Source organism: Lagenorhynchus albirostris, chromosome 2, assembly GCF_949774975.1.
Source record: "Lagenorhynchus albirostris chromosome 2, mLagAlb1.1, whole genome shotgun sequence".
Classification (NCBI taxonomy): domain Eukaryota; kingdom Metazoa; phylum Chordata; class Mammalia; order Artiodactyla; family Delphinidae; genus Lagenorhynchus; species Lagenorhynchus albirostris.
In genome coordinates, this window is record NC_083096.1 from 82,833,037 (window position 1) to 82,860,383 (window position 27,347).

Here is a 27,347-nt window from a genome sequence, read left to right on the forward strand (position 1 = left end):
CTGAAGTTCCGGGGAACTGTGTGAGTTGGCAACAGGTCGGAAGTGAGGCTCATTGATTATCTAGTAGGAATTATGATGAATTGCCACCCATGGGTCAATGGGCAATGAGGTGGTCTGCCAGGACAGAGCACTGGCTGGCACCCCAGGCCTCAGCCCAACAGCTGGGCATGGTCCACACCACCTTGGCTCCAGGTATGAAACTGTTCAGCCCAGGCTGATCAACCCCTCTGCGGTTGTGTGGGCTGTGACATGTTGCTTAACCTCTCTGAGCCTTGGCTCCTCATCAGCTAAGTGGGAGGTGGGATGGGGGGAAAGACTATCCTCACTTACCTGGCAGAGCTGTCCCAAGCATTATCGATAGTATAGGTGACACCCTTGATTGGCCTTGTAGGTTTCAATAAATTGTAGCTAGTGTTACTATTTACTTCCTGATGTCCAACAGAGCTGAAGAATCTGTGGCACACATGTTAGTGCTTTCACGCAGTCTGTCTCCACTCCCCAAACAGATTATAAGCCCCTGGAAGGCAGAGGATATCAAGGAATACATACCATCTCTGAGCATCTGGTATTGGGCTTGGGGCTTTGTAACAAATAACTTGCTTTTCTAATTCTCAGCAACCCCAAAGTGTGTACCAGCTTCATTGACATCATCTCGAGGAAAGTTGGGCTGCGAGCAGTTGATGAGAGCATGCAGGGAGGAGGGGAGGTGTGCTGGGTTTGGAGCTCTGGCCCTTCTGCCTTTCTAGGTTGTCCCTCACCTCGGGTCCCTTGTACCCTGCTGGGTACGGGCCTGGCGGCGCTCGGGCAAGAGGCTGGAAGCACAACACACACAGCAAGCTTCTGGTTTGACGTTTCCTGACACAGGGGCTGCGCCCAATTCAGCAGCAGTCAAACTTCAAACGGCAAAAGCAAGGGAAGAACCATGTTCCTTTCAGTAGTATCTGAAGTGGGATGGAAAATAAGCCTCTGCTGGAGAGCTGCCCGTGGGCCTGCGCTGGAGAGACGGGGGGTTTCTCCCACCCCGTGCTGATCATGGGAAGGCCAAGGAAACCGATCCCTCACCTTGGGGGAAGGGACAAAAGGCACAAGGAGAATCAGGTACATGCAGCCAACCTAAGAGAAGGGCAGAAGCACAGAGGGAATCTGAAGTAGCGGGGGCGGCAGAGGAGTAAGAGGCTGCCAGGAGGTCGCTTCTCCCAGCCTCCAGCTCGCCTGAGCCAACGGCAAGATTCTTTTCTAAAAAGTCTTTGTCTAGCTAGTGTTTATTTAGGGATAAGGTGACCCAACTACCACTATATTTAGCACATGAAAATTGACAGGTGTTTGCCTCCGGGAACTGCTTCGGGTTTTGCTATTAGTTTTCTGAGTCCCCTCCCTTGTGGGTTTCGTTACACCATGGCTGTGGGCAAGCTGGTTTCCTGACTTCTGCACCGTCTTCCTGCACTCCCGTGCCCTCTGCTCCATCTCGCAGGTAGTTTACATAGTCCTGTGTCATGTAACTTTTTTCTTGTTTAAGGGAAAAAAAAGATGCTGTTTCCATTTTAATTCTGATGTTAAATTATATGCCAACCCCCATGCAATAGAGGCACCTTATTTCAGCTTAGTCAGTTGGTTTAACTTTTGTTTTGAGCTAATCAGTTTAGTCGGTCTCTTTGGCCTCCATTTAATACCACTTACTAACCACAGACTTGGGACGTGTGCCCTTCGCTCTCCAAACGCTCTTGTTGGAGGGCGGGATACCTGTTCTCCTGTGCCTCCTCCACGTGATACCCTGTAAAAGACAGGTTGAAGGCAAAACAGCATATCGTAGAAGGGCTGAAAGCTTGAGCCCCAAAGTTAGACGCCCCATAGCCTAGTCCTGGCTCTGCCGGCTGTACGACATTCTGGTTTCCTCTGTAAACGGAATCGTCCTATCTCCGAGCTGTCAGGAGAGTCAATGCTAACACAGCACAGGACATGGCGTTTGGTGATGTTCCTGGAACATGTCAGTGAGCCTGCAGGAGGTACCCCTCACCGTTCCCCACCTGATTCACAAAGGGAGGGTTGTCTGAGAAAAGCTGCTGGCCTGCCCGAGGAATTCCTTTCCTGCACAAGTGGAAGCAGATCTATTACCAAGCAACTCAACACCTCTTCGGCCCTTGGGCCCCGAGAGGCTGGCATAACGGCCTCTCGGCTGTTATGGTTTACTGAGTGCCTTTGGGGGCATAAGACTGGGAAGACTGGGGCCTTGGAGTTGGCCGTTGTGCACAGGCTCTGCCTCTCCTAAGATATGAAACCTTGGGGTGCTGGGAGCTTCCGGTCCCTTGTCTGTAACATGGGAACTGTGCTCCCCATCTCCCAGGTCTCTGAGATCCACAAGCTGACACGCATGTAACGTGGACACGGTAAACTCTAAAGCCTTAGTCAAATGTGAGCAACTGTCGTTCCATTTTCTCACGGCTTTAGCTTCCAACAGACCCCTTGGGCAAAGGCTCAGACGCCATCCGTATTGAACAGATGCGAAATGTTTAGGAGAGTCACTGTTAGGCTGCCGGTCTCCATTGCTTTCTCTCTCTCTCTGTCTCACGTGCACACACACAGTACAGCTTCAGACCCCTCCTTCCCAGGTAAGCATCTAAAAGAAGGCAGGTGACACTCGCTTCTCATGCCTTCCCCTAGGACCACTTGTAAGAAACTTCCTACAGTAAAAGGCAGCGCGAGTGGTGACTCTGATGAAACAGATCTGTGCTGCAGCTTTGGCCGGAACAGGTCGGCAGGCTTGCTCTGAGCTAGGTGAGGAATCACCTTCCCAGGCGTGAAGCCGCGCCTCCCGCCGTGGCCCAGCTCCCCTGGCTTTTTGGCGGCACTCACAGAAACCTGCTCAAGAGAGGGGTGCCGCTCAAGCAGCCGAGAGACATGTGGTTCATCTGCCAGCCCAGCACACTCTACTAGAGAGCGTTCACCCTCGGGAGAGGGACACAGCCCCGCGTACAGGAGAAAGCATGGGGCCGGGAGGCAAGAAGCCAGCACTGTGGGCCCAGCTCTGGGGCTGTCACTCGGGGCAGGAAAGTCACTTGACCTCATCAATTCCCCCTCAGCTTTTGGGAGGTGTGGGGTACCAGACACCCACCATAGTGTCTTCCAGCTCCTTTTACTAGGTCCCACCTTGACCTGCCTCTCAACTCTACCTGCCGTAAGGTGCACAAGGAGCTGAAGGTCTCTGGAGAGGATACGGCTCCACGCCAGGTAAGGCAGTAGAGGGTGTGTCACGCTGAAGCTCTGGCCTGTGTTCCTCCCAGAGGTTGTTTAATACACCCTCGCAAGTCCTGTTCATGTTCTCAGCATCTTCCAGCAGATGTTAATCCCAAATTACATGTATGTGACTCTCCCACCCAAGTCACTACTTAGACAGTGAAGGAGAAAAAAATGCCCCACTAACTGAAAGTGTGCTCCTGGAAATCCTGGGTGGCGCTGGGAGCAGTATTCCAATGCCAAGGAATTAACCCTCGGAGGCTGATTCAGGAGTTCTACTAAAACACCAGAAGGGAAAGTCTGGGGGAGGGGGGTGGTAATAGGTGGGTGGGGAGTTAGGGAGGATACAACAGAGTGTGAAGTTTGCAGCCGTTAAGTACTGACCTTGTTCAGGAGGTCAAGAGCTTGCGGTCAACAGTGCTCCAGCGTCCGGGAGGTAACTACTCATTCTGGGGAACTGAGCACCACCGCTGCCCACATCAGTTGCTCTGTAAATATTGGTCTGGACGATGCCTGGACTAAGATGTTTCCCAGCACGAGAATGAGGCATGATAACACATCCATGTTAGTATCCAGGATTCAGCCTCCTGGTTGCTAGTGGCCCCAGTCCAAGTTCTCTACAGGCAAAAACACCAAGTTCAACATTTGCACAAGTTCAATCTCTGACAGTTGTGTGGGAGGCAGGCTGGGGAAAACGAAACAAGCAGATGTTCATGATCTAGGTGAAGCGCTGATGCAACACAGTAAGTACAGGAGTCGAAACAGAAGCGGGGAAGGTGGCCTGGGAAGCAGGGTAGATGCGAGAGCCCGGCTGACTTTAGGGGCTCGCTGCACAGAAGGACCTGTGCCCCCTGGGACTGGAAGGAGGGCTGCTTAGCAGGGGAGGTATAAGGCTGGAGCTGCCTGCAAAGGACTCCTCATGGGTTTAAGTCTGACATCTGCCCTTGCACAGCAGAGCCTTAAGCAGTTTTTAATGTCTGGAAGGAGCACAGGCAAGTCTGTTTTAGAAAGAGCCCTCGGATGAGTCGAGAAAAACGGAGAGGAGACACATGATCTGACTCATGAAATAACCCAGGCAAGAGGTGAAGGCCACACCAAAACAGGCAGAATCAAACATTTCAGAAGGAACATGCAGTACAAACGAGGAGGAAAAGGATCCTGGCATCGGCTCGTAGGGAAACATAAAAGATTGTACAATTGCTCTCTGGTGGATCCCAATTCTTGTGGCCATGGAGGGAGCTGCTCCAAACTTCAGGAGCAGCTCTAGGTCCACACAAAGTATAGCCGGTGTTGAGTAGGTGGCCAGAACGGGGGTAGTCAACGTAAGGCTGATAGAGGCCACTGATTCGGATGTTGACGGCGCCAGGATAAAGGGCGGGGTGAGGAAGCAACAGAGGTGGTGCAGGCTGGGACTCAGGGCTTCAGAGAAAGTGTCATCAGATAAACACGCCATAGTGACCTGGAAGGACTCCGCATACTGGACTGCAGGTCATTCTCATCCTCAGACCAGAAGGTCTAAGAAGGAGGAGCAACAGGCAGGTTGAAGACAAGGGGATGAAGGATTTTACACATTTAAAGACAAGACAACCACTCAGGCATCACTTGGTCACTTCTATACTTCTTTTCCAATGTGGAGACACCATGATAGCAGTTGCATACAGTATAGTTGAGGTTATTTTGGTTCTCTTATTGAAATAGGTCTGGGGCCAAGGTCAAGCTCAAGAGAATCTAGCCTTTAGCACTGAATCGAACAAGGTGCCAGAGAAGGTGGATTATCAAGACCACACCACCTAATGCAAACGTTAGCCGAGATGCTGTGGTCGATAACAAAGCTCAGTTTAAATCCAAATATCAAGGCAATTGCAGCCCCCGAGGTAACCACACAGAGAAAAGCACCACCTTTCAGACAAGTATCCAAGGCTGATAACCGCTGACCGCTGTGCAACGTGTTTCCTGAAACCTAAAACAAGTTCGCCGTTGAAGAGACATAAAGAAATGCGCAGAACTGACATGGTCTTTTTAAATATAGCTTTATTTCTCAAACTCAAAGCTTTATTTCATCAAGTTCTAACACATTTTGCATTGACAAGTGATTTCACCTGCATCCCATAAGAAGGTCAGTGGCCATTACACCAAAGAGGAAACCTCACATATCCTAGGAAATTAGTATTTGAAAGGCTACGCAAGTATACAATAACAAAAAAGCTTCCAATTTAGTCTAATTTGTATCTTTTCATCTATAGTAAGTTGGAAATTAATGGATGAAAACCTAATTTTCCTAAAGCAGTGAGTTTATTTTAAATTCATGAAAAAAAAAAAAAGACCAGATTGCTTGAGTTTTAAAACACCCACAGATCCATATTATTTAACGACTTCCTCTTTAGCGGATGGTCTTCTCACCTTCCTATGCAAACACACATGACAATTTGCACCACCCCTCACTAGCCCAGGCAAAACTCCAAGCATTTTCTTTTGCTTCCACTTAAACTATTCTTTAAGGGATAGGTAAACAAGATTTAGAACTTGAACTCAGAAGAAAAGCATTTTCTTTCCTGATCCTCACTTTGGAAGTCTCCACAAATAATCCTGAAAACTTGCCAGGTCTCTTTAAACACATCCCCTGCTACACACCCCTCCCTTGGTCCTCTGAATGGAACTGGCCGAACTGGAGTATGTTCCAAAGTCAGCTGTGACATTCTGGTCTCTGCCAGGTTAAAAATCGAGTCTAACCTTGGCACCTGGATGTTCTTCCACCTCACAGAATCTACCCCAAGGGTTCTTCCCTAGTGTGGAGCCCATCAGATACCCGGGAAGCAATGGCCCCAAGGAGCATTAGGGTCTCTGCTCACGACTAGATCACTATCATTTATTCTCTGGAAGAGGACATTTGAGCTCAGAGTCTAGCTGCATCCTAAAACAAGGCACTGGTACCAGAAAGTGAACTAGAAAGGAGGTATTCCTAAAGTTAGGAAGTTGCTTTTGAGTGGTACCATTTCCCAAAGTTAACAAAGCAGGACTAGGTTAAAATCCTAATCTACCATGAAGGTAAGGGGCTAGCGCTAGCAGACAGGCTGAAGGACAAGCACATTCGGGGCTTTAGCAATTTCATTATTATTGCATCACCACAAAACACACGTTCACACACAGTTCTCTGTGACTCAAATCCCCGGGGCGGGGGTGGGGGGTGGGAATATCAAACTGGGGGAAAAAAAAAAACAAACTCTTGAATGCCAAACCACATCTGTTGCCACACACCAGGAACCCAGCATCTTTCCTACCCGCCTCTCCCCACCTGCGAGGCCCTCCAGCTGTGAGCCATGCCACCTCCCACGTGCAGTCAGCAGGAACCCTGATTTGAAGGTGTCGGTGATGTAGTTTAGTTTCAGAGTTGAAGTTATTGAGTGAGGAATAGTGTCTCACTGCCAAGGTAAGATTTAAAGGTGAGATGAAGCTCGAGGCCAGGAATTTAGCGTGTCCTCTTCTGCCAACGCATGGGGGAAAAGGTACAGCTTTAATCTCACAGCTGCTCAGCCTGATTCCAAGAAGCAGGCTGGGGTAACATGCCCGCAGGAAGCATCCGAAAACTGCTAAGAGTCCTGAAGCAAATGAGGCTGCTTCCATTTATATTAGAACTTGCACTTGAACTTTAGTGCCCTTTGCCACTGCCAAGTTTCATATTACTCAACACACAAAGAAGAGGAACCACTGGACTCAGTACAAGTTCAGAGTATCTGGTGCTTGTGTGAGCAGCACAAAAGGCAGGTCCCAGCTAGAATTTCCAGACACCTGAAATTCAAGGTTACCTGTTCTGCGGCAGGCAAGAGGCTCACAGAGCAGATGGAGACAACACTAGACCAGGGTGGGATTTAAAAGTGCAGCTTTGGGCGAGGGTAGCTTTTTACCCTGATGGTGCTGGAACACAGGTCTACCCTCAAACTTCAAAACAGCTGGGCTGACTAAGAACTTCAGGTGAAGGGAGTCTATCGAGATGGCCATCGTGCAATGGTGGTAAATAACTGGGGGGGGCTGGGGATTTCTAGCAACTTCTGTGCCTCCCTTCATCCTTAAAGGAGGACTAGTACCAGATAGCAGACAGAACGCCAAGGACAAACCGGAAATTTAATGACTTGATGCAGTTCTGATCCCATCTTCATCCGGACCCTCGTTACCCTGATCCACAAGCCTTCTAGTAGAAGCAATACTGACTTCTGAGAGCAAGTGCTTATGCTGGCGGCTTTGTCACATTTCAGAGCTTTGGTTAAACAGATCTGTCATCTTTGTGCAAACATGTTGCCATCTGACAACAATGGCAGCCTTTTAAGGTCATGGATGACCACAGAGTTTTTAAAGTTGGGGCTCACTCTTCACTGCCCTTTTTAACACTGAAGCACCCCAGGACCCGCCTCAAGGTAGAACCAGCCTTGACTCAAAGCCAGTGAATTCAAATCTAACTACTGGTTCACAGGGAAACAGAAGCTGGTTACGCTAAGAAGTGGCTTCTATTCAACTAGTCCACAACATGGATACCAACTAAGCCTCGGGTTTCAGTCATGCCCGATCTGCTTTCAAGAGGACAACATATTCCAGAGAAAAACCTGAAAATATAATCTTCAGAAAAAGGTACACCACTCCTTTCCCACTAAGCATTAAGGTAACTTCATTGCTTCAAGCAAGGAGAAAGCAATCACTCAGGGCTTGGGATCTTTATGGCCACAAGAGAAAGTAAAACCCAGGAGCATGGATTTAATTAAATCACTCAAGAAACGAAGCTGGCTGGCAACATGGAGTTTCTTTGCCCTTGACACCCTAACGTGACGCTTTCTAAGAGATCCCACGAAAAGCTTCGAAACACAAAGTCCCTTCCTCTACTGGGAACGCGACAGTAGCCTAGAATTCTCCCATTTGCTAAGCTTGCTTCAGACTAGAGATTAACACTGTTTGCCTTCTAAAGTGCAGAGTATAAACAAGTCTGGTCAATCTACCAGCGTAAGGAAGATTCTTCTTCTTCATCCTCTCAATTCTTCCCAAATACACCGGCAGGAACCCTCTTGAGGATGCCTCGGGGGCTCGGACACACACGAGGCCCCGCTGATGGAAGGAGCGCCCGCCTCACACGCAGCACGGGGACAGCAGGTGCGAATCTAAAGCAATTCTAAACCAGAGAACTCTGCCCGCAGGCGCAGACCATTCCACAGGTCACTCGGATCTACTGAAATCCCTGGATTGGTTCGCGGTCCAAAAAGCCTGGAGAAGGAAACCACTATTTTTGAAAAAACAAAAACAGAAATCGGCCAAAGTACTCCAGAAAAAAACAGCCGGTCATACTTGGAATGTGACCAAAATGGGTTTCCGATTAAAACATGGGAAGACCCTCACATCAGTTACGGCAATGACCCTAGACTCGGCACAATCCTTAGTCTTGGGAAGAGCAAAACAAAAGTGATGAGCTGATGAGGGAAACAAAAAAGTGTCGTTCAATAAGAATTCCTCACTTTTAAGAAAAGAAAAATTGAACATTCACGTTTCCTATTTACAATCCCCCACCACAATTCTACTGAACGTTATGTTGCACAGTTTATTTTGTTTTCAAGTTACATTTCAAGAAAAGGTCTTTTTTTTTTAATTTAATTTTTTTTTTCTCAGCAATTATCTCACAACTCCTCGTGATAGCACGGCATCTAAACCATAAACCACTTCCAACCAGATAGTAATTCTCCAGCTATCGGCTTTGGTTTATTGAGGAGAGAAATCCTCAGCTCTGCTGACAGAGAATAAACATAAGCAATTTAGTCCCTTGAACAAAAATTAAGCCACAAGAGCACCCTCATGTTTACCATTTTCTGCGGGACTAAAATTGACACAAGAAAATAGGCCATCCGCACAACTTTCACGTAAGTGCTGAGGATTCCAAGTGAGGGCCGACATCCCCTACCCTAGGCTCCAGTGAGAAGCCCAGCAGCTGGAGACTTCTACACTGCCCACGTGTTTCCCAAGCTCAACGACCGCACGGAGCTCAGACGGCCCCGTGCCGACGTTTGGAACACGGCATGTTAGTGTCTGTCTTGGAAAGATGTGGATAGGTCATAGTTCCTATAGCATTTTCCAAAGTGGCCCTGGAATAACAGGTCCCTTTAGGGTTGGCTCATGATATACTGGAGACCCATTCCAATGGGCACACAAAGAAAAAAAAAAAAAAAAAAGCATTATCAGAGCTGAGTTCCCCTTTAAAAGCTAAACATCTACATCTAGAAGGAGTCTCCCCTACCTGAGAGCCCTCGCCCTACGGGGGTTCCCCCTGCGGAAACCCTCGGGTCTCAAGGTTAGTTACAGGGCAGCCAGGTGGGGTAGGGCTGGCTGTAGGTGACCGGAGGGTGGGCCACGTAGTAATTGTTGAAGTTGCCATCACTAACGTACGGCGCGGGCTGGTAGTAACAGGTGACAGTGGTGGCATTGGGGATGATGTTCTGCTCGGCCAGCACGCGCAGGGCCAGCAGGGAGATGAGGTTCAGGGTCTGCCTGCGCTCGTGGCCCATGAGGCACACGGTGCTCTCGTTCACTACCCTGCGCAGGGTCATGAGGTAGTCGTACTTGCTCCTCTCCTCCTCAGCGAAGTGGTTCTGCAGGTAGGTCTCCAGCTTCCTCTGCTGCTCGAGGATGTCGGGGAAGTCGATGAAGAAGCGGGAGCACATGTAGCGCTCCAGGGTCTTGATCTCGTCCTGGTCGGTGGGCCTGAAGTCCCGCACCAGGAGGTTGCTGTACTTGAGCAGCCCCCCGCCCCGGATCTCCTCGGGGTTCTTGGTGGCGATGAGTCTGTTCTGCAGGTGGTCCAGGGCTTCCTCGAAGTCCCCGTACACGCTCTCCCCGATGACAGTGGGGTGCAGGTGCTCGGAGACGGGGTGGCTGGAGCAGTCGTAGAAGAAGAGCAGGGAGTCCAGGATGATCTGGAAAGAGTCCACACTGAACTCGAACTGACGCCGGATGGAGTCCACGAACTTCAGCTCCACGTTCCGCCCGTTCTTGTTGGAGAGGGAGATCAGACTCCAGCGGTCGGTGTCCGTGCGCACCTTCACCAGCTTCTGGACGTACGCCTCCTTCAGGGTGACTGGGCTGATCCGCAGCTTGTTCACGCCCTCCGGCAGGAAGTTCAGGAGGGAGCACAGAACCACATCCCTGACCAGCTGAAACTCGGCCTCCGTGGGCAGAGCCACGTGGAAGATGAGGTCCAGGTCTTTGCAACCCAACCCGTTGTCTTTGACCAAGACGTGGCCGGCCGCGGAGCCGTTCAGCCGGACGTCCTGCACTTTGATGCCCGCCTCCTCCAGCCGGCCGCGGACTGTCTGCACGATGTCCTTCAGCGTGATCTCCAAGGTGGGGAAGTTGCCTCGTCCGTGGATGGGTACGACCTCGGTCAGGACCTCATGCAGCCGGCTCACCTGGTCCCAGGTGAGCACGCTGAAGGACACGCAGTCGCTGGTACTGGGGCTCTCCTCTGCCATCTTGGGGGATGTTCTTGCCAGGGAAACTGAAAGAGAGGGAAGAGAAACAGAGTGAGGATTCACTTCTATGTGGCAAAGCAGCTCCAGGGACTCAGAGATGATGCCGGTTTCTCTCTGAACATCTTCCTTACTGCAAAGTGGCGAAGAGCACCTGCTGCCCGGTGCTGCTGCTGAGGATTAAGTGAGTTTAAGCACGTTAAGAACAGTGCCTGCGTGGAGTAAGGACAATATACACATAAACTTACCCTACACCAAATCTGACAACTTCGGACTTTTGTTTTCTGTGGGGTTGGTTTGTTTTGCCCGTTTTGTCTGCATGAGGGTAGGGTCGGGGGTGGAATCTGTGTGTGAAGGGAAGCAGACAAACTTACTAAACCGAGTAACCTAAACACAACATTATTCAGTAGAGGGTCTATAGGTTTTGCTAATTTTCCTTGTTTTCCATGGAAATCACCTCTCCTGCTTTGGGCTCCCTAACTACATCCTGAGCTGGTTGATACCTCGGGACAATGCCCACACAGAACACAGGATCCACAAGAGAAGCTTCCTTCTCTTCTCAACCCTGGGCTTAGTCCTGCTAGAATCAAATACGCCGATATCCTCTTCACTTACGGCAGCTGTCTGCCCCGTAACAAACAATCCTGTTACCCAGGGGAGGACCAAGGAGGTGTGTGAATGACAAAATTCCTGAGTAACAAAGGGTTAGGTCAGCCAAGCAGTGGAACTGCTCTGCCCAGCAAGGAGGCCCCACACAGGATATGGAAAACCTCCTCAGGGCAGTGTGATTTTTCAACTGTATTTTGAAAAAGAATCCCTTCAGTCTACCCAAGGAGAACAAAGTTAGCACTCAGTACTAGGAGAAAAACATGTTTCTTGCACATCACCGGCTAGAACCACAAGGTTACCAAAGTAATTTTCAACTAAGTTATATTGTTCAGAAAATGAAACGACAGATCCCCTGGAAATGCTAATATGTAATAACAAAAACGGATACATTAGAAAGCCCAGGTGCTTTGGATCCACATGGGTCACGTATTAGCCAGATGGATGTAAAAGGCTGAGGTGCTGCCCTCAGACTTCACTGCAAACAGAAAGTTTGGCCCCCCCCTTCACTTTTCTGACTCGCTAGACACACAGAATCCATCCCAATGACCTGCAGCTTCATTGTTTGGAAGCAGCTGCCTTTGAAAGCACGTCCAGCATGCGTAGTCCTGGGGTTCCAGCTTGGGTGTTTAGTCCTGCACTGGCGCCAGGGACCCCCGCCTTATCTATAGAGCTCAGATCAATGGGATGGTTGTCGATCCATGTTGGGGGCACCATTGGACACACCAAGACGAGCTTTCCGGGAGCTGGCCGTCAAGGAGGAGGGTGAGAACACAATGTCTCAATATGAGGCAGTGTGTCGGCGAAAGAAAACGTAATATGAAGGTAGAAGGAGTGTCAGTTGATTGGGGCGAACGGGAAGGCCACAGAGGAGCTCATTTATGGGGCGGGGACACAGCTGACAGAAAGGCAACAAGAGCTCTCAGCTGGGGTTTGAGGGGCAGAAGACAGCCAGGACTTGACAAGTTGTCCAGTCCGGCCATCATGCGCCTCTTCTCAGGCCAGATCACAGGCTCCCTTTAGTATGTAGGTTAAGGGACTGACTTTGCTTAGTCGGCCATGGGAAAGTAGATCACGTGATTAAAGCAGGCTCCAGGAAGGCCAGTGGGGGATGGGCACTCTTCTGCTTGCTACTGAAGAATACTTGCCAAAGGGAAGGTAAACGTTTTCCTTCAAACCTGTTTGGACAGCGTTAGAAAGCCCTAGGCTATCTAGATTATCCTACCAAAGCACTTCTAAGTTACGGATACCATGCAAAATTTGTGATGAAATACCTGATGTTTACTGTGGCCGTCCTTTGGTTTCAAGTCAGACCTGGGACAGTAGAGATCTCTTTTTAACGTGCTCTATATGCGCTTGGTTCTTCGTGGCCCCTTTAATGACGAGCGTAGCACACGTTACACTTGTGCCAAGTGTGTAGGGCACTACACGATTAAGTTCAAATGGTTACAGAAAGGTATGGGTCCAGCTTTGTTTTGAAACACTGTTCAACTATGATTTAGTGACATAGATTTCTGCCAGGTGTGTTGATTTACCTATAAAAATACAACTTGCTTTACCCTGTGTATCAGCTGTTAGCGTGCTTCCGAGGCTCGGGTTTCTGATGTGGGCATACGAAGTCGCAGCCACAGAGGAGCTGCAATTCAATCAGTACTTGGAAAAGAAGGAACAATTAATTTTAAGAAAATCTCTAGGAAGAAACTCGATAATGTTGTAGAGGAGAATAGTTGTAGGAATCACTTTTGACTCGTGTCTTTTTTTAAGGACTTGTTAAAAAAAAAGGAGTCATCTAAAGTCAGGACTACTCCCACCTCTAGAACAGTAGCTCTTAACATTAGAAGCGGAACATCTAAGACCAGAGAGAATCTGAGGAAAGCTACCACTCATTCTTGGGGCGGGGGTGGAGGGTGGGAGGTGTAGTACCTATGCATGAAAATGTTCACATATTTTAAAATCTCTGACATTGTAGTAGATTCAAAGTTAGAATCTATTTTAGACTGAAAATTCGTAAGGTTCTAATGGGAAGAGGGGCAGGAACAGCCAGAGAAGTTATTAAACATTGGAATGATGTCTACTAGCCTCTGGTAAGAGATATTATGAAGCTACAATAACCGATAACAGCAATGATATGGGCAGGAAAAGGCAGACAAAGAGATGAAACCGAATTTTTTAAATCTAGAATGAAAATCTAGTACATAAGGGGATTTAGTGTATAAAAAGGAGGCATTCGAAATAGTAAAGGGAAATTTTTGAGACATCTGGATAGTTTTCTAGATTTTAAAAATAAGCAAGGATGGCTCCTTAGCTTGTGCCAATCTAAGATCTAGATGGATGAATCAAAGACTTAAGTGTAAAAGGATGAAACCCTAACAATACCAGAAAAACATGAAATTTATGTAAATTTACATAGAATGGGTATTCCTTTCTAAATCATACACAAGTCGCAAAAAATTGATACATTTGCCTATATAAAAATTAAAACATCTACATGGTGAAAACACCATAAAGACGTGAGAAGACAAAACCAGGAAAATACTTGTAACATTAGACAAAGCAGTCATTTCCTTAATGAATAAGGAGCTCCTACACATCAGGAATACTAGAACCCCAACATAAAAGAAGGGGCAAAGGACATTAACAGTGGCTCAGACACTTAACATATTCAAACTTACCTTAAGGGGTGGGCAAACAGACTCCGGTGTATCATTTTTCCCTATCAGATTGGCAAAGACCGAGAAGCAGACACTTCTGGTACACTGCCCGTGGGTTCTCTCTGAAGAACAACATGGGACCCTCAGTTTCAGTGGACACACTCTTTGGCATAGCAATTCTACTGCTAGGAAGTCCACTTTAGATTTTATCCTGTGAGTATACACGCAAGTATGCGCAAGGATATTCGCTGAGGAATTATGTATAAAGCTACAAAGAGTCATCGGTAAAGGAAGTTAAATGACTCGATGCATGTATGTAACAGGATACAAATGCCTGCAGTTGTCCAAAAGAATGGTGGCTGCTCTATCTGTATGAATATGAAATGCTCATCAAGACTGATTAAGAAGAAGTGTGAAACTGCGTGTGTAAAAGCACAAGTCTATGCTTACACAATCAAAGATCCCTGGAAGGATATCCAAGTAGTTCAGCTTACACCAAATACCACTTCTAGGCTGGGGTACAGGGTACAAAGAAGACTTATTTTATCTCTTTTGAATTTGGAACCTACATATGTATTAGTTGAAAAAAGTTAAAATCTTATGAGCCATATTCCAAAATCTCTCCCCTTTGAGCCGTCTAATCTGCTACCTTGTTTAATTCCTTCAATTCCTTTCCTCCTAGCCCTCCCCACCATCCCTGTGTCCACGTGCCAAAACCAAATGAATACACTTAGAAGCTTCCCCTCCAAGCCTAAAAACCGATCTCTAGAGGGGCAGGCAGAGGAGGAGGGACAGTGTGTATCTGGAATGGCTTTTAGTCAATTTTCTACTTCTGCGGTGTTTAAAAGATGATGTCTGTTGTCTATCCAAAAAAAAACCCCAAAACTTTCAAAACGATGGATAAGTCATCTCATCTAGTGTCATTCTATGTTTAGTATCCAAAAATGTTTTCTGTAGTTTTACAAGAATTACTATGTCTCATTTCAGACGTATTACAGCTACCCTCATGGTGCTGTGGTGGTTACTGGCTACAGTTGCAAGAACTTTAATAAATGCAGTAAACACTTTTTCAGGAACCTAGGATGCCTATAGTTGGCATCTTCCATGTCAACAACTTCTGACACATATATGAATAATGGAGTTAACTCTTAGAAAAAAGTAGTCTATATAAAAGCACAGTGCAGAACATGTGCCCAGTCCATGGTATAGTTTTTAATTCTCCCAATTTACTGTGCCGTAGATCTGGAGCAGCTCTCGAAGCTGTTGAAGGCTCAAATTTAGGCTGAGTTATATTTGTTGTTTAGCTTATTAGAAGAGCCCAACATAAGTTATCGGTGCCTATTAGAAATGAATCCTTTGTTTTCCCTCACCCATCCAAACAATTGCAAATATCAAAAGTACATTTACAGGTTACTTAGACAAACGTATTACCAGAATAAATCCAAGTCATAGGCCCTTAGTGCTTAGATAACACACCAGAGCTTCGTGTAACGGTTTTAGTTTTAATCAACCACTTGAGATCAACATTGATATAATCCCCGTATAAAAGAATCACTTGAAACACACAGTCTCAATTCATGAAAGGCTCTGGTTAAAGGCAAATTCTAATTAGCAGAATTAACGAAATAGTAACTAGAAAAAAAATTAACTTGCAGCCTGGTAAGTTCAGACTAAAGTGTTTGATTTCCCTTTACTTGTCTGAGAAGCAGATGCCTTGTATTTTGCACTAGAAACTGGGAAAGGTGGGAACCGCGATTGCTCACTGATTCGAAAATTCAGGCACCTTTTTACAAGTGAGGACGACCGGCTGCCTGCTCCGTTTAAGCTACTTAATCTTCTAAAAAGTCTGACTTGTGATGAATGACTATCTCAGGTTCCCCTGAATTCCCTTTTCTTTTAGCATCTGGCTGCAGCAGAAGGATAAAATACACACATGAGTGGAAAACGAGTTTGTAGAGATGGCAGCAGAAGGTGAGAGGAAAAGATGAACTAAGCCCAAAGAGTAAACCAAGCTCCCTGAGCACACTAACTTTCCTTTGTTTCCCACTGCCTGGCACACTCGGGGCAGGCTGATCTGAAAACCAGTTTGAGCCCTCATTGAAAAGAGAAAAAAAAAAAAAAGTTATTTCTACTGCTGCTCCCTGCCTTATCTAGATCCCAGAAACAAGAGTGACAGAGGCTACGAGAGCACGAGGGGACTCCGGGTAGGCAAGAGGACAGGCAGATGGACAGGTTGGAGATGAACGCTAAGAGCACTTGTAATACGTCTAGGCCTTATGGACGAGGGCTTGGGTCAAATCAACACTGATTTGTTTGTGCCCGGCCTTAGCTGTAGAAATGCCCAGAGTCTCCTTGGTGTGTGTGGAGATGTACACCCGTGAAGTTAAAGACGGTATATATTTAAGCCTAGGCCTGTGACATCTGACATGGAAGCTCCAGAAGGTTTCATGGAAGTGCCGCAGCGTGAAAGAGGCGCTCTCAGCTATGGCAGCCCATCTAGCCCACAGACAACTGAACGGCACCCACTTCCCCTGACCCTGCCGTGGGCTTAAGAACACAAAAGAAACTCAAACACGTTACAGCATTCCTTTGATGACAATGTGCTGTTAACCGGATGTTACCCCAACGGCCTGGATCTTCCTAGTGACCCTTTCCAGCTCAGGGTCAGAGACCCAGCCATGCGCGGTGGACTGACTGGTGACAGACTCCAAGGGAGGTGTGTATGGGGCACAAAGACCCCTGCCGTCCCCGGCTCCTGGCCCGGGGGGGACCCATGTGCCCGTGGCTGCGATCTCCCACACATCATCTTCTCCTCCGTGTACAACTGAGGGCACTTTAAGCAAAAAGAAACTACTTCCTTGCCTACAGAAGCTTAGAGAATTTAAGCAGAAGTGAAAGTAGATGGCAACACTCGTCATAACATCCCATCCCACCTCTTCCTTCATCTAGCTGACGGAATGGAAACCACAGCTCTGGGCCTATTTCTTTTTCTCCCATAAAATGAAGGTGTAGAGGTGTGTGGGCAAGCAGGCAGAAGAGTACTCCGTACAAGCTGCTTCACGTCCACTCCCACTCATCCCCACAAGCACTCTGAGGAAGCGACAACTGTCCCTTTTACACAAAGAATAAGGGTCAGGAAAGATTCAGCAAACTGAGCCCAGATCCTCAGCTCTGGACCTAATGTTCTGACTCTTGGAACTGGAAACAACTTCCACCAAGGTCAAGTTCTGCCACTGGTGGGCGGTGGGGGCGAGAAGGCAATAAGCTCTTAAGCTACAAACCCACACGTGCACTGGGATGACCAGAGCTCACTGCTACCAAAGCGATCTTTTCTAAAACAGAAATTGTACTGGTCTTGTCCCAAAAAAAGGAGCTACCTTCTGCCAACTCTACGACTGCGACGCCTTACCTTCCCATCGGCCCTTATCCCCACTGTACACGCTGAAGACAGCAAAGCTTCAGTCAACCAGCCTTTACTGCCTGCTTGAGTGCAGGCTCTTCCTGTAGAGACGGCCACAGCCAGGGGACGCCAAGTGTGACCAGATGTTTGGCCAGGTGCCCTATGAGCCACCAAACTATTTGACAGTGTCCCAAACAGGCGGCGAAACAGTGCTGTAAGTTCACCTGGATCAACCCATCCGGTTCCTACAACAAGCCTGTACGGGAGATACTATTTCCCTACTTTCACAGGTGGGGAAACTGGAGAACAAAGAGGATACACACGTTGTGAACTGTCCAAGGACGCACTGCTGGGAAGTGGCAGAAATGGGACTTAGGAGGCTTCCTAGGTGGCAGGCAGCTTTGGTATCCGTGTTGGGGTGAGGGCAGGGCTTTGAAGGTAAGCTGGTTGTTCAGGTAGTTGTAGGAAGGAGACAGAGAAGAAAGGTATGAAGCTTTGTTATCAGAGGGTGGGAAAGAAGTTGGCTACAAGTGTTAAGGCCCCCGGCGTGGAGTAAGGCCAGACGGCAAGTGCTGCAAGCAGGCAGAAGCATTTAGAATGAAAGTAACTAACAACTGTCAGTACAGAAACTCCCTCCCTCAAAACCGTCACGGATTTGGGCGTGTGTCCAGCCTGATGGGAGCCACCAGAATGAACATAATTAAGTGTAGTCATGCGAATGTTTGTTGTAAAGGAACAATGGCTGAAAGATGAAGGCCTAGGATCCTCATTTCTGAGGAAGCTCCAGGATACCAGCCAGATTGGGAGGCAGTGGTGATTTCAGAGAAAGCAAGTCCTGAAGGGAGAGAGAAGCCAGGAGTGGAAGGAGCTGGGATAGTCAGCTTACTGGGCAAGCATTAAGAGGAAAAAATAATAGCACAGGAGAGAGCTTTTAGGAATGGGCTGATCCTGGTCTGGACCTGCAACGAAGGCACATGCCCTGCTCACAGAATAAAGGAACAGCTGCTGGGAGTCACTCTGGTGGCTGGAAGATCAGGATTGTGAATCTGCGGATGAAGCAACAGAACAAGACACTCCCTGCCGACAAGACGGTAACTTTATCAGATCCAAGAACAAATAACCCAACGGGAGCTGCAGAGAGAAGGTAGGTAGATGGGCAAGAAGTGATCAGGACCCCAAGGGCTGGCACAGGAAGGAGAGCTGGAACAGACTTGAAACAGAAACAGCCTGGAACAGACTGACGAAGGCCTGCACGTTGAACCTAAGACTGGACACCTGCCCCTTTTCCCACCTGTGTGCAGTCTGACCCCTGAGATCCTTTCACCCTCGAGAGAGAGCCAGGGACTTGGAATGACCACGGACTTGATATATGCTGCAGCAGATAAGGGGGCAAAAAGGAGAAAAACCAGGGTCAACAGGGATTCAGCCTTCTGCAGAGAAATCCTCCCTTACTCCTTGAATTCCTAGGGAGGTGAAGGTCAAAGTCATCTAGGACCAGAGGGAAGCCTGAGGAAGCCTTTTGTCTGCCAGCTGCCAGCCCCTCGGCAGGGCCCCCGGCCCACCACCTGGGAGGAGGCCACATTCTGGAGACGCTCCCCGCTGCCCCCAAACACACTACGAAGTCACAGATCACTGAGACCACACCTGTGGTTCAGGTACCTGAATAAGAAGTTCCTTTAGTAGACAGCCCAAAGCAACAGAACCAGATAAAATAATGCCTCGCTTATTAAAAGGACAAGAAAATTTATCCTTTGTTAACTTTTTACAAGAAGTTATGCTTACAGCTGCTCACTCAAACACCCACAAACACACTCTACCTCAGTCCAAAGATGTAAGTGCCCCATGCCACAAAGCTGCGCCCGGGGAAGACTGCTCTCGGTCAGGGACACAACAAACCCCGCAGGTGGTCTTTTCTCACTCAGCTCCAGCACGTTCAGCCAGAGGCCTCAACCTATTTTCTCAGGGTTAGCAGCATCCTCCTAGCCATTCAGCGCTCATGTGTACTAGAGTCTAAAAATTTGGTTCAATTCCCACGGCAACAGGGATGCTGCCTGAGCCAAAGGCAAAGAGTGTACCAGATGGAAGCAGAAGCGGGAAGAAAGGCCAGTGCCCCCCCGTCGCTCTGCCCAGGCTTTCCCAGCGGGAGGGCCCTCACAAGCGCTCCCTCCCCACTGATGCCAACATACAGTCTTCACGGTTATCAGTGCCTGGGCCCCGTCCACAGACACCCGCCCTGAGACGACTCCAAACAGAAAGCTCTTTCCTGTCTTTCAAAATAGGACGCTTAAGTAAGTGTGGTTGGAGAGATAACGCTGGAAGAACTCACGCTGTGGCAGCAAAACAACGTGAGACAGAATAAAAACACTGTCCCGGATGTTGTAACAGGGACACCACAGAAGTTCAAGTGCTTAAAGGAATACCCTGAATCGTTGCAAATGTAAGTATTAACAAGGTCAGAACACAGATATCTCTGGATGGGAGAGAGGCATAGAAGCCTTGATTTTTCCAAGGTGTCAGCATGATTAAGTGCTGCATACTTAACTTGAACTGGAAATAATCCTTGCTGCTCCTGGGTACCTCCCTCCCTCCTACCAAATGCCTGTTTCTAAGGCAGAGATGTTACTAGTCTGAACTCATTTAAAGAGATCCCCAGAGCGGGCCCTACAGTTTTAGAGACTGACTAGGCTGAGGAAAATAGGACAATTCCTGGGAGACTTTACTGTAAAGATGAACAAGTTTACATACAACCTGTAGGGTTTAAGGGCTGACAGCCCCCAGGTTTTTATCAAGGGCTGTGTCCACAAACGAAGTTACCATCTAACTTTCTAGTTCAGAGCCTTGAACTGTTGTTAGTTGTCCAAAATGAGGGCCTCAGTCAGCTAAAAGCCCCACCTCATCACCAGCAGCAACCCGTGGGCCTTATCAGGAAAGAGACGAGCACTCTCAGTTGCTCAAATGTAGCATTTCTCCTGCTTTGGACATATACCCCCCTTTACGGATACCTGAGCATGAGCCGCCCCCATCTCAGGGAGGATGCTAATTACACATCCAGTTCCACCCCAGTCGTAGTTTTGCATAGATCCTTCCCTGCAGAGTTAACTTTCGCACAGCAGGTACCTGACCTCCAGGTACTAAGCATGGTGGCAGCCCAAGCGAACATCACCAGGCTCAGGGGTCCTTCTGACATCATCAAAAATACTGCTGAGAACAGAAATCGGGGTAGGAGGGCAGGGGAGGGGGGGAAGGAGTGGAGGGGTAGGATTAAAGTGAAGGAGCAAGGCCATGGAGTGGTAGCTATTTCCGCACCAACTGCACAGGAGGAGGCCAGACCCCCTCGTCTTTGGTGTCTTCACCTGTGTGAGCTGTACAAGCCATGCATGTGGCTCACTGCGATGCCTGTCGTCAAATTAGCATCTACCAAGTCACGTGCTGCTGTTATCAGGCGTCTTGTGGACACCTTTTACATGGAAGTTATTTTCTCTATCATTTTCAAATTTTAATTGTCGATAAATTGTTAGAGTCCTGGTCCCCTGCCAATCTCAGAAGATTTTATCTTCAGTTCTTCGAAATTCTATTACTACCTTATGATTATTCTTTAAGAAACTATAGACAAACAAGAGAACAAGCACTGGACTAGGACTCAAACATCCTGTGTTTCGGTGTCAGGTCTGACTCACACAGTGAACGATTATCAGCAAGGGGGCCACAACGACTGAGCTTCCTTTCGTTCCTTCAGATATCTGAGTACCTACAACATTCCAAGCACTGTTCTAGGAGCTTACGGTCTATCGGGAAGCAAGAGACCAAGATCTCTGCCCCTGCAGAGCTTGGAGCCTATAGGTCCTAGCTCACACAATTCCTCCAAAACCTCTTGCCTCCCACACGAGGAGAATCAGGATTTAACAGTGAAACATTTTTGCAGATGGTCTAGATCTGTGCCACCCAATAATGTATCCACAAGCTGCCGGGCGCTTGAAATGGGACAAGTCCAAATTGAGATGTGCTGTGAACGTAAAATACACACTGGATTTTGAGGATTCCGTAAGAGGGGGAAAAAAGTAAAATAACTCATTAATATTTTTATATTGATTACAAATTGAAAAGATAGTATTTGACATGATGGGTTAAACAGAATTATGTTCACCTGCTTATTTTTTTTAATGTGACTACTAGAAACTTAATTGTGACTCATATTTCTACTGTCCTTCTTACAGTGAAGAAACTGAAGAGGTAGAACCTAAAGAAAGAGGCAGTGGCGCTTCCAGGACCAGAACCCAGGTGTCCTCACAACTAAAGCAGCCTCAGAAGCGGGGAGGGGGTAAGGATGAAGACAACAAAGGGTCTGGGCAAGGGAGATAGCAGCAGCGCCAGTGCCCCACCCAACACCCCCAGGGCCGGCACCTGGACACACGGCAGGTGCCCAGTTCGCACCCAGTTCATCTCTGCATGTGGGTCAGCAACCTTCCCAGGACTGGCCAAGCCCACACAGAGTCAGCCGGCTGCGGTGGTCCTGATGCCCACCTCCTCAGCCGTCGCAGGTCAGGGATAAACAGGGTGTGTCTGGAGGATAAGGGGTAGCCAGCCAGGCGAGGTAGAGGATTACCCCTTCTCCCATCCTAGTAAGGGCTATGCAAGGTGAGAGGAGCTTATGACAACATGACAGGGTGGGAGCAGTTCAAGATTCATGGATAATTTTCTTCTCAAAATGTGTTTACGGGGAGCAAATCGAGAGACAGATATGGAACTTTTTGCGCTCATCCAATTTAAGATAAGGTTTGAAAAAAACAAGAAAATAAGGTACAAGGTAGAACTGTAAAGAAGTACTGATGAGAAGAGGTGTGGGATAAGGGGATCCCCAGATGGGGTAAGATCAGACGCCTCTGAGAGGGTCCAAAGCTGGATTAAAATAAAGTTTGGTGAGGAAGAAGGAGCATTAACTTGCTCAAATATTTGAGTGTGCATTCCATGAGGCAAGGTAGGTCAATTAGGAAGGGAGGTCAGGAAAGAATAAAAGGTCAGAAAGGTACAGGTCCTCAAAGGAGCGCATCTTCTAGAGGGAGGGGCAGTTCCCGTGAGTTCTTAAGGTGTTTGTCGGAGGTGCCGGGACGGAGAGCTGGCCAGAGACAGGGAGAGGCGCTGGGCCAGAGCTCTCATGGAGCTGCTCTCTGCAGCCCTAAACCAGGTCAGCGATGGCGGCGGGAAACAAAAAGTTAAAAAGAGAAAGACTCAGCAGAACGAGCACCCAAGTGAACGTGGAGAGAGAGAGGCTGAGTGCGCGTTGGGAGGCTGTGCTGGGGTGGATGGGCAGGGGGAAGGGCTCGAAGGGGGCGGGTCTGGAGCTCAGCCTGAGGGGTTTCAGCTGTCGGCCAATTAGTCCTCACTGCTCCTCGCTCCAAACCTACACCAGAGGCCTCCGTTTTTAAAAAGGCCCCGAAGCCACTCAGCATTCTGGGCCCGGAGCTTGCGATCCAAAAACGTGTACCAGCACCTTGGCCCATCAGGACGCCATCTCCTGAAGTGTGCTTCCCTCTCTGAGAGGAATGGCAGTCGGATGCCAGCAGAGCACTGGATCCAGTTAACAGGCACACCTTCTGAGTGCCAGGTCCTGCACTGGGCATTCAGCAATGAGCACAGACCCCTGCCTTCCTGGGGCTCACAGGCCAGCGGCTGCGACAAACCGGCAAAACCCAAGTGCCTCGAGGACATTCTGAGGTGGACCCAGCTCCTCTTGCATCCAGAGCATTTCCACAGGCCTTTTCACATACCATCCCCTTGGCCTGCTTGGCACCTGGCACAAACTACTACCTAGGAAGCACTTAACCACTTACGGACTCAGTCACTGTTATCCAAGAAATAAACACTTTACACAGTTGGGTGACCAAGACTCCCAAAGGCTCTGAGACTAAAAAACATCCTACACAGAGAGTTGCTTAACATCAGCAATTATTTCTTCACATTAGTTTTTCCCTATTGTTCCAAGAGTTTCTGCAAACAGTTCTAGAACAGGCTACAGGGCCCAGCTGTACAAAATCTATTAATTCTAAACAATTCATAAGGCTTCCTTACACAGTTGGGCTACACAAAGATGCTTCCTCTAAACCATTTAAATTCCAAATATAAGCTTCCTTATTAATGCATGTAGTGAAAGGATAAAAACGTTTGAAACCAGAAGTTCCAGAAGCATCACAAGAGATCAGCACGACTGCTGTACCCGAGTGGCTTTAAACACATGAACACTTCTTTAAACACAGAGGTGTCTGCTTCATCATAATACTGCTTATGCCCATTTATTTAACATGTTACAGTCAAAACACCAAGATGGCAGAAAGCATTTTTCTATATCGCCTTGTTTACCTCAGTGACAACACATAAAAGCAATGGACCTTATCTAACCAGAGTAATATTTTATCCCAAGTAACACCTCAGACTCTGCACTGCTTCCCCTTAAACCCCGCCCCACCCCCACCCCCCAATAACAACAACAACAGATACACCCCAGAGCCCCGTGTGAGACCGAGAAACCCAAACACAACATCACAAGTTTAACTTAACTCATGAAACTAGTCCCGGGCATCCATAAGATGTTTTCTCGGCAACACAACAAGGGTTTATACCACGTCCGTTCACTGCTCTTGGCTTGTCATTCTTTAGTGACTGACACCATGCACACAACATATCAAAGGTGAAAATGAAGACACGGTACTACTTGGTTGAGAGGTTGAAAAAATAATGGCATTTTCTAATTTTGTATCGAATGTGCCCAGTTTCTGGCACTGGGAGAACAAGGATGCTACAGTCCACTCTAAGTTATCTTTACTGCTGGGCAGTTCCTTGGACTCTCAGAAGTGTGAGGACTTCTCTGTTCTGATGGGCAGTGCAAGACGTGCACAATCTGGCCTGGCCTTGAACACTGCGGGACGCAGGCTCAGTGCGGCACTGAGAGGTGGCGCAGGGGAGCTTCTGCAACTCAGGATGTGATTTCGGTGGCTACTTGTACGCACAGGAGAGCTGAGCACATTAGTAGGCAGAGCCATAGGTGCTCAACCAAATCACGGTCATTCTGACAAACAGGCCAAACGCCAGTCCTTTCCTTCAGTTACCCCAACTTAATCTCTGGATACAAGGCAGGTATTGTGGAAGAAATTCAACATAAAAAGTGCTGCTGTTCGCTCTGTGGACACACACTAACTTATGAAATTAGGGACCTTTGTTTGGGGTAACAATTTAGAGGCCTTCTGGCAGAGGAAAAAGTTTTTTTTCACTTTGAGGTTAAATTTACCCACAGCTACCTGAAAAATTATATATAATATACCAAAATCTGCTTTCTAAAAACTCTTTATTGAGAATAAATGGACGCTAGAGATGTGGGTATACCTTAAGACACAAGGTTTCAGTTATCTCAAGTAAAAGCTTGACTCCAGAGATACTAAGCTCTCCATCTTCCCAAACAAGAATGTCAAAGGGCAGAACCCCTGCTGGTCCAGCTCAGAGCTTCCCTGAAAGGGAAGAGAAAAGTCAGCGTTCTCTAGTCCCCACCCCAACCCCTTGGATGGCAGGGTCTCACTCCCCCAGTAACACCTCTGGGGGGTTAAGAAGGCACAGTTCCTGGTAAGCGCTCCTACCACCCTGACGGCTGCCTGGCTTGCTTCCCTGCCAAGTTACTCACGTTGAAAGGTTAGTGTAGCCAACAACGGCCACTCACATCCCCCCTGCAGGGCAGCTGGGCCAAGCCAGAAGTCTACTTCAGGAGGATTTAATAATCTTCACTTTATTTCCTGGGGAGGTTCAGGCTCCCAACCCACCTACCAAATATCCTTAATACCAACTGTCACAATACAAATGATTACAAAGTCTTTATAAACGCTTACTGTAATAAGTGCACTTGAAGAGTCCACGGTTTGCATGTTATAACTCCATAACAGATAAACAAACGTTAAAAGGCAGCAGGTCCCTACTTAAGACAAAGATTTAGTCAGCCCTGCAGAAGTCTTCCTCCGGACAAAAAAAAAAGGGGGGGGAGCGGAAGGGGACCGCGGGATCCTTCCCGCGGGGTCCAGCTCTAATATTCGGTTCTAGTGAGCCCTGCTCAAGTCGCGTTCTCCAGAGAAACTCGCCAGGCATTTCCCCGGAAGTCCTCCCTTCCTTCGAGGTAGCGTCGTTTTGTTTTCTCCGGGCGTTCTGCGTTTAGGTGTACAGGCTACCAACCTGTACTCGTCAGGTTCGTCCCCCTCCTCCGACTCCCTCCCACCGCCGCGATCTGGACTGCGACACCTCCCGGGCACCGTGCCTCTAAGCCGCCCGCGGCCCCGCTAGCCGACTCCACTTAACGGCCATGGCTTTCAGACTACAGGTTAAGCAAGTTTCACTCCTCAAAGGGGAGGAACCAGGTCACCGACGCAGTATTCCTGAGAAGTTTCCGAGAGGAGCGCAGCGCACGAGTCACTCGCTTGGATCACTTTGCGGCTCTCGGTGTCCCCAGTCTAGTGCGAGTGCAGGAAAAGTTAGGGATCTCCGCCCTCTCCTCAAAACCCCGGCCCAGGTTCCGAGCCTGGGGACCACCCCTCCCCTCCCCGGCCAGATGCAGCCCCTGACCGCCGCGTCTCCAACTGCGCCTTCCGAAACCGCCGCCGTCGAATTTGCGCCCGGCCGACCGGCCGAGGTGTGCGCGCCCGCGGGAGCGCCGGGGCGAGCCCGAGAGACCGCACGCAAGGCAGGGGTGGGGCGGGCGCCGTCGGACCCGGGGAAGGTGCTGAAGGCCCCCATCACACACTCTTTGGCCGCCCGGCCCGCGCCCGGCCAAAGCGCAGCCTGCGCGATGCGCGGAGCAGGAACTCGCTGAAGTTTGCCAGCCCCGGCCGAAGTCTCTGGAAAGTTGTAGCTCCCTCTCGGAGCGTCTCGCCTGGCCCTCGGGGGCGGGCTGTTTAGGGGGCGGGGGTGACGTCGCGGGGGCTGGAGGGGAAGGGAGCACAGGGGCCCGACACCTGTCCGCACCTCGCCTCTGGCCGCCGTGCCCCCACCAGGCTTGGAGAAGACTGGAGCTCCGCTCGGCCGGGGCAGATTTCCCAACCCCCCCACCCCACCCCGAGGGCAGAACTCGCGGCTCTCCGGAACTGCGCATCCTCGCACCTTTAGAGGAGGGGGCCGTGGACTCACCCGGGCGGCAGCGGAGGAGACCACAGATGCAGGTCCTTGGCGTGGGCAGCCCCCAGCAGGAGCGGCGCGGTCACTACAGACCCCAGGCAGCGGCACAGAGTGAACCGTCCTGCCGCCGCCCCCCTCCGCTCTTAAACGACCTGACCACGCCCCCGCCCGCCACGACCGCCCCAACCCCCGCCCCTTAGCCTGCCCTCCCGGGGGAGCGAGGGGCGGGGCGGGGCGGAGCCGTTGCCCAAGGGATCCTTCCGCCTGGGCGCTGACGGCGAGGGCAGGGTGAAAGGTGCCCTCTGATTGGCTCCTCGGGTGAATGGTTGCCGAGAGACGAGTAAATCTTCGGCGGGTAGAAGGGGCCGGGGTGCCAAGGGGAGTAGCACTACGCAGGCGCAATAGAGAGGGGCTGCGTCGACACCCCCTTAACTTTGGAGCTGCTGGGACTCCCTTCCTTTCTGCTTTTCACTACGCTCTTTTCTGCCATTCCTATCACATAACTTCTCCACCACCCTCCACATCCCGCCCAAGTTTTTCCCGTCTCTATTCCGCTCCCGCGCAGGCCTGTTTTTCTTTTGCTCCTCTGGGGATTGTCGCTTTAGTTCTCTCTCCAGGAGTGGGGAGTGAAATCTCCAAGCCTACCTCCGACGTGTGTTTTGAAGTCGGAAAAAACTTTTGGTTTCTGAGCGGGTCGAGCCTTCCTGATTCCCCAAACAAATTGGCTGGAGGTCATTGGGGAAAGGGCAGGCACCGTTGGTTCTCCGGCGTAGTTACCACCTGTGTGCAGTTAGTGGGACTAAGAGCCGTGAGGAATCCATCGCC

The 27,347-nt window shown here is 49.2% G+C and overlaps 1 protein-coding gene across 1 annotated transcript; it reads right to left on the minus strand.

Annotated features, from left to right (window-relative positions):
* Positions 1-5,245: 5,245 nt before the first annotated feature.
* On the minus strand, positions 5,246-26,657 carry TENT5C (terminal nucleotidyltransferase 5C). The gene is made up of 2 exons (XM_060139223.1): positions 26,535-26,657; positions 5,246-10,753 (listed from the first exon to the last, which is right to left on the minus strand). Exon 2 carries the CDS (start codon positions 10,725-10,727, stop codon positions 9,552-9,554), a length of 1,176 nt encoding a protein of 391 aa, XP_059995206.1. The 5' UTR covers positions 10,728-10,753; positions 26,535-26,657; the 3' UTR covers positions 5,246-9,551.
* Positions 26,658-27,347: the final 690 nt, after the last annotated feature.

Bases quoted from the DNA above. Each gene is read 5' to 3' on its own strand.
- TENT5C (XM_060139223.1), bottom strand. From the start codon at position 10,727: ATGGCAGAGGAGAGCCCCAGTACCAGCGACTGCGTGTCCTTCAGCGTG.